The sequence below is a fragment of the Aristolochia californica genome, unplaced genomic scaffold, assembly GCF_029961685.1.
Source record: "Aristolochia californica isolate CCGP_79_NKW_82.1479 unplaced genomic scaffold, dmAriCali1.0.hap1 SCAF_8, whole genome shotgun sequence".
Lineage (NCBI taxonomy): Eukaryota > Viridiplantae > Streptophyta > Magnoliopsida > Piperales > Aristolochiaceae > Aristolochia > Aristolochia californica.
Window position 1 is genome coordinate 39,231,681 of NW_027182279.1, and position 13,425 is coordinate 39,245,105.

Here is a 13,425-nt window from a genome sequence, read left to right on the forward strand (position 1 = left end):
TCTCTTCTCCCTTCTTCGTCATCGCACTCCCTTTTCCCTTTTCGTTTTCCAGTGCACTTGAACTCGTCTATACTATCACCCAACTTGAAGTTGAAATTGAATTAAATCATTGACTTGAATTTAAAATTGAATTAAAACATTGACTTTAAAGTTGAACTTGAACTTGAACTAATTACATAGGTTGACTTAAACCCCCCCCATCTTTCGAAGTTACACACCTTCTCCCCCCTCAACCATAAAACGGGTGGTTGAAGCATGTAAACTTCTTCAAGGAGATTTCGTAAAATATTTTTTTATGCCTAGTCTATGAAGAAGTCAATTAGAATTGGCAACAAGAGAAATTAACAGTCTTACATGATTAAGTTGGCAATCAAAGAAAATATCTCTTTATAATCAATGCCATATATCTAAATAAATCTTTTAGCAACCGGTCTTTCTTTCAATCCAGCAACGGAACCATCCAAATTGTGTATAGCAGTGCATTACCTTTTTTCCAAGTGGAAATGAAATCAAATTTCATGTATGATTACAATGTAAGGCAATCATTTCCTCCATAGCAGCTCTCATTCATGAGTCTTCAAGAGTCACAATATGATCCTTGGGAAGATATACAAAGGACAATGAAGCAAGGAAAAATGAACACTCAAGAGGATACTCGATGAGTAGATATAACATGAGAAATAGGATGAGAGATAGAAGTTCTTTGAGGAGCACAAGAACACAGTTCTTTACAAATAGTTATAGGATGGGTATCAAAGGGAGGCTCAAATATAGGAGGAGAGAAGGTGAGTTACTAACCTCAGAATCAGTTGATGGGGTAGATAATTGGTTGGTTAGTTGAGCGGAAGGAGCTTGTACCGGCTGGTCTAATGGGTGATCATTTGGTTGTTGAATAAGTTGATCCAATGGTTCAACTAGTCTTGGCATACTAGCAAAAACTTCAAAACCTGTTGGGGAGAAGTCTTTGGAGTAAAAGGGTTGGCCATCAAAAGAAACAAATGTGTTACACTAAGAAACATAATTGCGCCCCCTAACCTTTTTTATGCTTGGAATATCCCAAAAAATACATTTAAAATACCTAGGATCAAGTTTATTTCTGTCAAATAAAAGATTATGAACAAAATACACACAACCAACTACTATAGCAGGAAGTTGAAAGGTTTGAGGTAGAAGTGATGAAAACGGTGTTTTCTAGCCAATGACACTAAAAGGCATATGATTAATAAGATAACAAACAGTCAAAATAGCATAAGGCCAGTAAAACAATGGAACATTCATGGACAATAGTAGGACTCAAATAACTTCTAAGAGAGGTCAATTTTTCTTTCAGCAACACCATTTTGTTCCGACGTATATAGGCATGACGTTTGATGGATGATCCCTTTGTTAGTAAAAAATGATTGAAATTGATATGGTATATATTCTTTGGCATGTAATAAAAAAGACTCAAATAAAGAGAAAATTTCAAATCTATATTTCATTAAAACAACCAAATTACTCGAGTACAATCATCCACGAAGAAAATAAAATATTTTGACTAATTTTTACTAGTACCAAAAACAAGTCCCCGAACATCTAAATATACCAAAGAAAAAAATTAACACTAACCTTCTTAGACTAAGAAGATAAATTACTCCTATGGTGCTTGCCTAACTCACAAGGTTCATAAGATAACTTTGAAACAAACTTCGAGGAAGCAACTAAATAATGTAACTTGCTCAAAGAGGGTTGTCCCAACCGGTTGTGCCATTGAACAACTTGTTGAATAATATGTTGAGGTGCAGTGGTCATGGCTGGAATGATATCATGATCCAGAAGGTTAAGTCCTCCTTTTCATGACCTCTACTAATTACCTACCTATTCTGGTTGTCCTAAAAAATACAAGAAGCATAAAAGGTGATAAAATAATTATCTTTTCGTGATTTGACTAATAGACATAAGACTTAAGAAAAATTTTGGAACAAACAAAACATAAAACATCGACAAGGATGGGGATGATGATGACGAACCAATTCTTTGAACCTTGGTATGAAAGTCATTAGCAATTGAAACAAATCGATTAGTAGGACATGGAGACAAGGTGGACAAGATACGAGGTTCAAAAGCAAGTAAAGTTTTTAAGAGTCTCTTGTTAGCGCCACCGTGCTGCTTATAGTTTAAAACTAAATGATTTTCATGAAGTTGTCAAATTGTGTTCAAAGGTATCAAAAATGTAGAAAGGTGTAAATGAAGGTTGTGCCATATTTCACTATTTCCTTGATCAATAGGGTTCATTTTCAGGTGTTAGATGTTAAGACTCACAACATCAAATCATTGTTTATAAAAGCTCGGGCCTATATGGAACTATCTGACTTGGCTTGACAAGGTTGGACATCAAGAAAGCCCTTGAAGTTGATCTAGATAATAGCTTTGTTTGTATTATGATTGTCTCACAAAAATTTGGTTGTCTCACAAAAATTTTAAATAGAAAGGAAATAAATTTGCTATTTCTTCAACAGGAAACAATGGAAAAATAAACCAAACGTCAGTAGCAAACTGCTAAAAGAATAAAAAATTAATTTCTTATTGCTACAATAAGAAACAATGAGGAAAATACACCAAGCTAACATAAACACAAGAAAACCAGTAAAAGGGATTTATTTTTTTAATGAAAAATTTTCAATATAAAATTTCCCAAAAGAAAAATAGTTTTTCAACTACCTCTATGTATTTGGTTTTGAAATTAGGAGAGGAGGAAAAGAGAAAGTGAAAAGAGAAGAAGAAATGACAAAGTAATATCACAACCACCATGTTAGTTAATTTTTTTCTTATCATAGACAGGAAAAATTTATTATCAAATACAAATTTTAGTAGTTTAAATGAAATCATTTTTCTTCTTCAATCTCCATTTCCATTGAAAGTTGAAACAATCAATACAGAATCACTTGGGGAGACGGGAGTTTTTCTTATGTGATATCCAATCCTGCAGTTGAAAGTGGAAAGACTAGACAGACAGTAATGGAAAGAGGGGCAGTTCAGGAAATTCCTGGTGCAGTAAACAGGCCATGTAGCAGCCCTCTGCAATAACAACACGCCGTCCTCTTTTGTGAGGTTTTTCCGGTAGAGGAAGAGAGAGAAAAGTCTCCTTCGTTTGAGTCCAAAACAGTTTTATCCGAGCCTTACATTTCTCTTAGAAACGCTCAAGGATCTCTGTCTTTTCTCCCCGATTTCGAACATCTTTCAATCGATCCATGGCGGATAGATCGAGGTACCCGTCTTTCCCTAGTTCAAAAGGTGAGTACGCCCTCCATACCGTCTGTTCTCGAGCAGTTTTGATGAAGGAGCGCTCTTGTTCGCTCTCTGGTTCTGGGTTTTTCTTTACTTATTTTCAGCTCATTCTTGCTATTTCAAGTTTGTTGGTGTGATTTGGAATCAGTAGACTGTTAAGGAATGGTTGAGTTTTTTTAAGGAAGAATTACACTGTTTTTCTTACATGTTGTTAGTATGAAATTTCTTAATGTTCTCTCTCTTTTGAATTTCTAAACTGTAGTTTATGTGCTCTCTCGTCTCTCTTACATGTTGTTAGTATAAAATTTTGTTAATATGAAGTTTCCACTGTTCTCTCTCGCTGTGGATTATGAAATTTCTAAATGCTAGTGTATGCGCTTTCTCTAGTTTATTTGGTCATTGGTGAAGAATAATGCAAAACTGAACTGAGTTTCATTTTCTCTTCAGGCTGTTGTTCTTATCTCCCTTATAGCTTGGTCTTCTCACACTCCAAGATCAGCGACTGAAACGGTGAACTTAGCGTTTCTAGTCCTCTTCGTGTTTTGCATGTTGAGTTCTTTTTTTTGTTATTTATGCAATAGGGCCAAATTTATAGAACACTTACTTAAAACGGAGATCAATAAAAGATTTTTTTTTCAGTAATGGAGCCCGCACGGAATCTCCTGTTCTTGCTTGAACCTGTTTCCTTGGCTCTCATGGTCACGGCCATCTTGGTGACCTGTTTTTCGGCCATCAGGTCACTTAACTATGCAAAAGAGAAGGAACAAAGCCTGGAATTATCGGTAGCAATACTCACTATTGACCGCTCTCATGCCCTGTTGATCCCTATTATTAGTTCTTGCTCCCTTTTGATCATGTTCTATCTGTTCTCGTCCTTCTCAGTACTAGTTACAGCCATCATTACTGTTTCTGCTGCATACTCTTTTTATTTCTGCCTCTCCCCGTACATCACCTGCTTGAAGTCCCAATTCGGATTGGCTGATCCTATTGTGTCGCGTTGTTGTTCTAAATCTTTCACCCGGATTCATGGAATGCTGGTTTTATTTAGTGCGGCAACGGTTTTGGCATGGCTTGTGTCGGGTCATTGGATATTGAATAACTTATTGGGTATCGCCATTTGTGTATCCTTTGTGTGTCACGTGAGGCTACCAAATATTAAGATCTGTACGCTGTTGCTGGTGTGTCTGTTTTTTTATGATATTTTTTGGGTCTACTATTCGGAGAACATTTTTGGGGCAAACGTTATGGTTTCAGTTGCCACACAGCAAGCTTCAAATCCTGTTCACACAGTTGCTACCAGTTTGAGCCTCCCAGGACAGCAGATGATTACAAAGCAGCTGGATTTGCCAGTCAAACTTATGTTTCCAAGAAACTTATTTGGCGGATTCGCTTCAAAAAGCGGTGCAGAATACATGATGCTGGGACTCGGTGATATGGTACGAAGTCAACTATATTCAATTGGTAAAATGTATTACTCATTTTTCTTGCCTTTAATGATAGATGATGAATGCATTGGATATCTCATACTTGTGTTGATTTGTTTGTGATTTTTTTGTCAGGCTACTAAATAGTTAAATATTAAATAGAAACATGAAATTGAATTCGGTTGATGATCAGGTTGACTTAGTAAATATTGTATAGACGCATGGGTCTTTACTACTTGCGAATTTTGATGACTATGAACAAACAGATGCTGTTTTTCTCGACAGCGAAAGAAATAATTATTAAGTGTTAACTGCAATGCAACTGTGACATGTCTAGATGATGTTTTCAGTATGCACTCTATTCCAACAATGTCATCGTCAATGCTGCCACCCGGCATTGTTTCCTATTTCTTCCTGTGGCCCTTTCCCAAAATATTTGGCTAGGCAAGGCAAATAATTCTCATCTCTTTTTGTTGTAATTTTGTTGTTGGATTTGCAGGCCATGCCTGGCATGCTTCTTGCTTTTGTGCTTTATTATGATCATCGAAAGAGTCAGGAATTGGCAATTTCAACAGACTTGTCTGCCAAAAAAAGGTGCAAGTATATATGGTTTGCAGTCACTGGATATGCGGTGGGACTAGTTGCTGCTTTTGCAGTTGGGGTATTGACCCGGGATCCTCAACCTGCTCTTCTTTTCTTGGTATGCTTTGAACCACATAAGAGATTCTAAAATTTATCTTCCTTCACCATATATGTTTGCTTACGACGCATGTTGTTAAAGTTTATTTGAAAAATGCTGTTTATGAGCTTGATGAACTTTAATACTTTCCTTTTTGAAGATTTTCCTTTTAAGTTGGGTAGTCTAACTCATCCTGTTCTTATGCAAATTTGTCTTTCATGAAATCCACTATTGAACTTGAACTCATGTAATAGTTCTGTCATTGCACATCACCTGCATACTAGTATGCTGTACCTGTATTAGTATCTAGGCATGAGGGTTTTATATTATGACTAAAATGGGAACACAATGGGTTACCTTATCCATGTTAGTCAGCACGAGGTAATCAAGGCACTACTAATAACTTATTTTGACATGTTTTTTGGTGAATAAGAGCATGTATGCAGAGTTTTAGTTCTTGGTATATGAATCCATCACAGGCATAGTTATCCTAAAATGTGGTGAGCAAAATATCTGAGTATGAGCAAGTAACGAAAAAGAAAGAGAAGAAATAAAACCAAAAGGTATCACCGAACGACATTCTCCTGAAAAAAGGCATTGTCTGCCAATGTTGTGGGCTTTTGGTAAATGGGATCTCTAAGTCAGTCCTGCATGCAGAATTCTCTTTTTGTCTAAATCACAACTTTTTTGCATATGTTAGTTTAGAAGTTTGTAAAGAAGGGTTCATATTAGCTCAGTTTTGTGGGTTACTCAAGAATTTCAGTCTCTACATGTAGACTAAACCTGTCTAGAGTCATCCATCTGTAACCAGGCTTAAAATATCTGTCACTGCATTATTTATCTTGGAACGAAAAAACGAAGTTAGAGAGGTCGTTTTTTCTTGATGAACCGTCCTGCAAAGATGTGATCGATTGAAATCCATGAATTTTTATTTGTTTGTAGTCAATGGTATATGGATGTAGTTAGTTCTTGCAAGTTATGTGGGAGACAGTAGGAAAGTATAGTACCTATTTCTCATTGAGTAAACTGAATTATGAATGCAGGTGCCCTCAACTCTAGGACCTGTTGTCATCGTGTCCTGGACAAGAAAAGAATTCATGGAGCTGTGGAATGGACCTCGTCCAAGTATCAGTGAGAAGCTTGAGAGGCTTCTTGAGCTGCGGCGTCGCGCGAGGTCTCGTGGAGGGACATCTCGCGAGATGAGTCCTCCCGAGATGGAGCCTTTTGTGATGGAGTCTCCAGAGACGGGTTCCCTTGAGATGGGGACTCGCGACATTGGTCCTTCCGAGAGGAGGACTCACGACGTTGGTCCTTCCGAGATGGAGGTTTAAAACTGGAAGCCTGCATGCATAACCTCTATCTATATGTAAATCCTCCCCTAGCATGAGGCCTTGAAAACGAAGAGTCCAAACTTCAGCATCGTCAAAGATGTAATAAAAAAAATAAATGATAGTTACAGTTATATAGTTTCTCATGTGTGCAGCCATTGCATTGTTGGGTCTAGTTCTTTTTTCTTTTGAAGGTAGAAATCTTATTACAGGAGAAACGAAGAGAACAAAATTGTCTCACAAAAGACCCAGAAGGATCTCCATCAACTGAAACGTAATCAACAACAGTAGAAGATTGTGCCTGGCAATTCTCACAAAATTATTCGTCGTAGAAGAACTACTTCCAGAAGAAAGTAATAAAGAAACTCTCTTGAAAAAGAGGCATTTATGATGATTTACTCTGGGATATCAAAGTTGTCAATACATTCATTACACTGTTCTTGTCTAAAATGATGGCCATTTTGCATATGTTGTTAATGGAGAAGTGTGAAAAGATAACATTACCCCCACCCCCATCTTACAGGGCTTGTTTGGAACCCACAAAAAAATAAAAGAAAAGGGGAGAGAAAGGTATTTTTTGTTATTTGGTAGCAAGAATTATTGAGAGAAAATAAAATATGAGAGAAACTTAGTTAATAAATTTTCTCGCATAAAATTATAAAATTTGGAGAGAAAAGAAAAGAAACAGAAACTCGAGAGAAATTTTTAATCATCAAAATTTTAAAATTAACTAATTTTCTTTTCTCTTTCTTTTTCCACGTATATCCAAATAAGAAAAACTATATTTCTCTTTCGTTTTCTCTCTCATTTTATATGGGCTATATTTCAAACACAGCCATAGGGGAGCACCTTCCCTCCTCTCATATCTTTGCTCATCAAATGGAAAGAGAGGAGAACAACATGTTCTCAAACGAAAAAGGGAGGTAGAGGCATGGATTCCTCCTCCCCCTTAAGGTCTATTTGGAACTCCTAGAAAAAAATAGAAAAAAAATAATAATTTGATCATTATTATTCCTAAAAATAGTTAGTAAAAATGAGATAATGATCAAATTCTCTTTTTCACTAATTATTTTTTGGAATAATAATGATCAAATTTTCATTTTTTTTTCTTTTATTTTTTTTTTCATGGGGTTCCAAAGAGACCCTTAATCTATTTCAACCTCTATATATCATCAAAACTTGTACGTGAGCTACCGTATTGAGCAATGTTTGAATTGTTTGCAGGTAGAGGACAAAAGGTCATTTTTTTTCCTGGAAATGTATCAATTTAAGTAATCTTGTGCCAAAATTTGAGTACCAATGGAAGCTATAGTGTATTCAAGTCCACTCAAGTTTGGCTCAACATTTTTTGTGCCCTCATATTTGTGAAACAATTTCACCTCAAGTTTCCAAATATAGCTAAGTCCGTTTATTCTTGAGATTTCAAAATCAAGTGTTTGTAGTTAGTTTTCTAGTGGAACTTGTGCTCTTATTCTTTGAAATCGATTGAATTTGTTCAGGTTTAGTCATTGCCCTGAGCTCTTAGGCTCATATTGTCAAAAAGTCTTAAAGCAGTTATCAGAAGCTTTAGACTCCTCTGATTTTGATATCATTTTTGAGATTAATTTTAGTTGCTACCATCTTGGTAGACTCGCCTAGGTTTGGGTATATCAATCTAATTAGAGACAGATTATGTTATATTTGTAAAGCATGTGATCCTTGAATTGTAAATCCAACCAGTTGGCTTATATGAACTTATTGGAAACTAAAAATCCCTTTGGTAAGTCTAGGCTAGTGTTCCTAGTTGTTGTTGTAAGTCCCAAAAGTGAGCAATTGTTGTAATTTGGACTTGTTAAAGTCTTTGTTGTAGATTCCACTTAGGTGATTCATAGTGGATTTAACTCTAAGGTGTAAACATCTTAATAGTGGATGCAAAAACCTGAGTTGAGTTGTGAACCACTATAAATCCTTCTGCACTTGTGGTTTGCTTAATTTTAATTCCAAATTCTTCATTGCTTGTGTCTGGAGTTCTTTTGTTTCCCTTTGAAAAAACAAAATGCAATAAATTTGATAAACCTATACCCCTCATCTCTGGATTAATCGCTGTAGGACCTAACTTAGTTATAATTGAATGTATGACTTCTTATACTTTAAAAAAATATTGCAAACCCTAAAAGGCCTGCTTGGAACGCACATAAAAGAAAACAAAAGAAAATAGGGGAGACAGTTATTTTCTCTTGTTTGGCCACAATGAATCATTGAGAGAAAAGAAAATAAGAGAGAAAATCACTTTCTCTCTTAGTTAATAAATTTTCTCTCACAGAATGATGGAATTTGGGGAGAAAATAAAATAAATAAAAACTTGAGAAAAAATTTAAGAAAAATTAAATTTTTTTCCATTTTCTCTCTCATTTTCCATGGCATCCAAACAAGAGAAAATAAACATCTTTTCTTTTCTCTTATTTGGATGCTCATGGAAAATGAGAGAAAAAATAAAAGAGAAATATAGTTTCTCTTGTTTGGGGACATGCAAAAAATGGAAAAGAAAAGAAAATTACTAATATTTTAAGATTTTGATGATTAAAATTTCTCTCAAGTTTCTATTTCCTTTTTTTTTCTCTCCAAATTCCATCATTTTTTTAGAGAAAATTTGTTAACTAAGAGAGACTTTTTCTCTTATTTTCTTTTCTCTCAATGATTCGCTACTGCCAAACAACAAAAAATAGCTTTCATTCCTCTTTTCTTTTCTTTTTTTTCCTTTCTTTTCTTTTTTGCGGGTTCCAAACAAGCCCAAGGGTTGGTAGTTTACTGGTTGTAGTCCAAAATTATTTTAATGAAAAAGAAAAATATAAAGAAAAAATAGGGGACAAGGCCATATCACAACCAATGAATACAAAAAAATATCAAAGGATAATCCTCAAATGGAATACAATTAACAACAATAGAATATTGCACATGACCAAGTCATGAATAATTATCTACCAAACAACTCATTGAACAAACCATATGGGACTAAGTAGCCTACAAAACACATTACAATCCACCAAATATTTTTTTTTTTTATATCCTTAATGCCCACCCACTATATAACTAGACCACATAGCCCTTTTTCACATTTTTTGAAATAGTTTAGTGTCTAGTACAAGGTAGTCCTCTTCATACATTGCCCCTTCAGGGTTTAAATATGAGATATATAGTGTTTGCTCTAATTCAACAACTAGCAACCTTGTTAAAACACTAAAATCTCTAAATCTAGTCAAACAAATAGGTCATTAAACTTATCTCATTCTTGTCTGACCTAACTTAACACCCATGTATCTAATTGGACTCCAGAGGATATTACCATATATATTAACTCAATAATGTTATGAATGTAGTCACCTTCAACTCTAGGGTCAATCATCATCACATCCCAGATAAAAAAAAAAAAAAAAAGGAATCCATAGAGCTAGGGGATGGACCTTACCTAACTATTGGTAAGAAACCAAGCAAGATGATGTTGGATCTTAAAAGATAATTTGAATCAACTCTTTGACAATTTCACTTTTATTGTAGCATCTTCCACTGGAATCATGTAGCTTTTTCATAAGTCACCTCTTTTGAGATTCAAATAAAACAAGTGGTATGTACTATGGTACCACATGTTAGGTACTTAATTAATATGCCAAAAACCCAAGAACTAATGAAAAACTCATAGCTATTTCTTTAAACCTATCTCATATTAAGTTGTTCCAAGTCAATGCTCACACCCCAAGCTAGACCCAACAAAACCATAGGACCATGACAATATAAATTAACTTAATATTGTTACAAATGCAAGTGCCCTCAACCCTATGGCTTGTCATCCTTTTGTTTTAGAAAATAAAGGAATTCATTAAGCTATAGGATGGACCTCGCATGACTATCAATGAGAAGCCTTATCAATGAGAAGTCTTGAAAGCCGTATTTGAAGTTTTTCCTGATTCATTTCTGCTCACTTTCTTTTTCCTTGTCCAAGCATTATGGATTAGCATATGATATGTCCATCCAGATTTTGAAAAGCTTTAAAATGCATCCAGTATATTAAATTCAAAAGGGTGTTGCTTGTCATCAAATAGAAAAAAACATTTGAACAAGATGGTGGAAAACCAAAAGGTAGTAGCCCTTCAATGAAAAATAAATAAAATCAAACACACCCTCAGGAAGATTTTTGTAAGATGATCTTGGCTAAAGTTGATATATAAAACTCAAGATGCATTCTTTTGACAATTAAAATTACATCTGAACAAAATATAAGGATACTAGGAAAGGAAAAATAACACTATATATAGTGGGGGAAAAAAGAAAATACACCCACTAGCTGATTGTTATAAGATTATACAGCCACAGCATGCTGCCACAGCTTTATTCTGCAGTAGATCCTCTTGGATATTCTCCAGCTTTGGTATGATTTCTTCAAACAATGGCCGAAACTCTGGATTCTTGTGCCAGCATTCTCTAAGAAGCCTGAGGAACATATATGCAGAGTTTCATTGGCAAAATGTGATCATTTTGTACTTGCTTAGATGCAACTAAAGTCTTCTAAATGGATGTCCAAATTCTGCTGCACTAATAAGGGTAAATTGGAAATGGAGACAGTAATAGAAAATTTTAGATAAGAGTCCATGTCATATAAATTACCATAAACACCATTGCAAGTGGGAAAGAGATGCTTTCTCATTCACACAGAGTCCTGTTAGTTTAGGTCATATGTGCTTACAGAGCATTGACTCTGATGCACTTGGGCTGACAAGCTTATCTAGGAATAGGCAAAATAAATAAAACTTCAAAGAAAATAAATGGTTCCTACTTTCCTGGAATTCACATGGTCCTTGGTGTTACATGAAAATCAACATAAATCTACACATGTTAGTGGAACTACACCTGGATTAAGAAAATCGTCTCATTTGCACACTCTTAGCTTTCTACCATACCTTGTATCTATATCTCGGTTGTCTATGCATATGTGCTCCACTGCTCTCACCAGCAGGAGCACTTATCATGCTTCCATGGTTTATACTAACTCAGTTAAGACCTAACTCAACCCAATGAGACAGTGCATCACCATTTCCCTGCTCACCTAAATGCAAACTATCATTTACCACATGATCCAGAACAACTTTTGTTCTTCCACTTTTCAAGCATTTTCAAAATGATATAGATGAACAGATATGGGGTAGAATAACTAAAGTAAGTACTTACGACTTGATTGGTTCAGGGTAGACAAACGATGAAAGGGATGGACGTGAATCTTCATAAGCCCTCCTATCTGCTATAGTTTCTGCATTTTCTGTCCTATTAGATGGCCCTCCTTGAAACATCTACAAAAGCCAAAAAAACACAAACACTTCAAGTAACAAAACCCAGTAGTTCATTACGTAAAGTTTGAAACCAATCACCTAGAGACATGGATTGAAGCCACGCACTGAATCTTCTATAGTAGATTAACTAGTTGTCCATTTGATGAATGACATCTAAGGTATTTAAAATGAAAGAGGTAACATGGCACATTGAACTACTAACATATTATTCAGTAGTTCACAGGCAAGGGTTTCAGGCTACACATGGGCCTGTATCTTAATCATGCAAGGGAAATGGGATATGGTCCTGTACACAGAGTGAAGGATAAAGAAGGAATAGGTATGACAGCGTCATATGGTCCTGAACACAGATAAAGAAGGGATTAGGTGTGACAGAGTCACTAGAGATATGACATATTTGTCAGAGGTTAACAGTACTATTGCAGAGGTCATACTTTTGCTCCGCCTAATCTATAACTCATGATTTAGTGCTACATACCTCATGCATAATTAATGCAAATGAGAAGACATCAACACTCTTCCCATATGATTCACGACGATAAACCTCTGGAGCCATGTAACGATCTGCCATACAGAACCCCATCACAAATAATTCAAACAATTTCAATTCAAGCAAAATGTCAAAACAGATTGAGAGTCAGTGATCCAGCATTTGATGGTGATTTAAGAGAAGAGCATATTGATCCAGCACAGAAAGAAGAAGATCAGATTGAAAAGAGTCAAACTAATGCACTACTACTCAGAAGACTTGCTAGAATAGCAGAAAAGTAACTGGCACAGAAAGCATAATACTTGTTATAATCCTTAGTTTCCTAATTTGGTTTCTTTTAATTTAGTACTTTCCTAGATTATAAAAGTTGTCTTTTATTAATTTATTTTAATGTCTTTTCCATGAAATTTCTTTCTACAGCTGAGTTTCTATTCTTTTCACTTTAAGAGTTTCCTACTTCATGTAGCTTCTCTGTATTGCAACTCCTTATCTTGTAATAGTGTTTTTTTTAGGTGTTTCCTATTTTTGTTAAGTGAGTAGGAGATTCTTATTTGAGATTATTAGTTTCTAAAAAAGTTAAACTAGTTTAATTAGGCAAGTAGAGTTCCTTAGGCAAGTTGTTAAGAAATGAGCAGAAGGGTATTTAGGTCATTTTACACTGCTGAAACTCTTATATTTTAGTCATTCAGCATGTTGTATTGTATCTATGATTTAATTTTCATGTATTTTGAGTATATATTGGAGGAGATATAAGGTGTTTAAATTATTTAAGTGAAGAGGGGTATTTATGTAATTTGAACCCATCTCACTTAATAAAGAGGATTAGGGGTCGCGCTAAACCCCTAATCAGATTGTTTTTGGCATCTTTTCTGTCTGGTTATCTCTCCTCTCATTCTCTCTTTTCAATCTCCTTCTCTCT

General features: G+C 35.2%; 2 protein-coding genes across 4 annotated transcripts in view; one reads left to right on the forward strand and one right to left on the reverse strand.

Moving 5' to 3' along the window:
• The first annotated feature begins 3,095 nt into the window (after positions 1-3,095).
• On the forward strand, positions 3,096-7,097 carry LOC137938875 (signal peptide peptidase-like 1). Of its 2 annotated transcripts, none has more exons than XM_068783964.1 (5): positions 3,096-3,273; positions 3,715-3,777; positions 3,907-4,703; positions 5,191-5,391; positions 6,414-7,097. In XM_068783964.1, exons 3-5 carry the CDS (start codon positions 3,909-3,911, stop codon positions 6,699-6,701), a joined length of 1,284 nt encoding a protein of 427 aa, XP_068640065.1. In that variant the 5' UTR covers positions 3,096-3,273; positions 3,715-3,777; positions 3,907-3,908; the 3' UTR covers positions 6,702-7,097. The 2 variants fall into 2 exon arrangements, with proteins under 2 accessions (XP_068640065.1, XP_068640066.1); XM_068783965.1 differs by having other exon boundaries at positions 3,096-3,247.
• Positions 7,098-10,879: 3,782 nt separating this feature from the next.
• LOC137939483 (serine/threonine-protein kinase 12-like) overlaps positions 10,880-13,425 on the reverse strand; it is a 31,154-nt gene continuing 28,608 nt past the window's right edge. For both annotated transcript variants that reach the window (XM_068784759.1, XM_068784758.1), the window contains exons 10-12: positions 12,495-12,580; positions 11,898-12,016; positions 10,880-11,162 (exon numbers count right to left, since the gene is read on the reverse strand). In XM_068784759.1, coding sequence (XP_068640860.1) covers positions 11,024-11,162; positions 11,898-12,016; positions 12,495-12,580 — 344 coding nt within the window. In that variant the 3' untranslated portion in view covers positions 10,880-11,023. The remainder of the gene's footprint in view (positions 11,163-11,897; positions 12,017-12,494; positions 12,581-13,425) is intronic.

Excerpts from the sequence above, each read along its gene's own strand:
- LOC137938875 (XM_068783964.1), top strand. The coding sequence starts at position 3,909 with ATGGAGCCCGCACGGAATCTCCTGTTCTTGCTTGAACCTGTTTCCTTG. Across the intron at positions 4,704-5,190 it reads TGCTGGGACTCGGTGATATG|GCCATGCCTGGCATGCTTCT; the intron begins GTACGAAGTCAA and ends TTGGATTTGCAG. Across the intron at positions 5,392-6,413 it reads AACCTGCTCTTCTTTTCTTG|GTGCCCTCAACTCTAGGACC; the intron begins GTATGCTTTGAA and ends TTATGAATGCAG.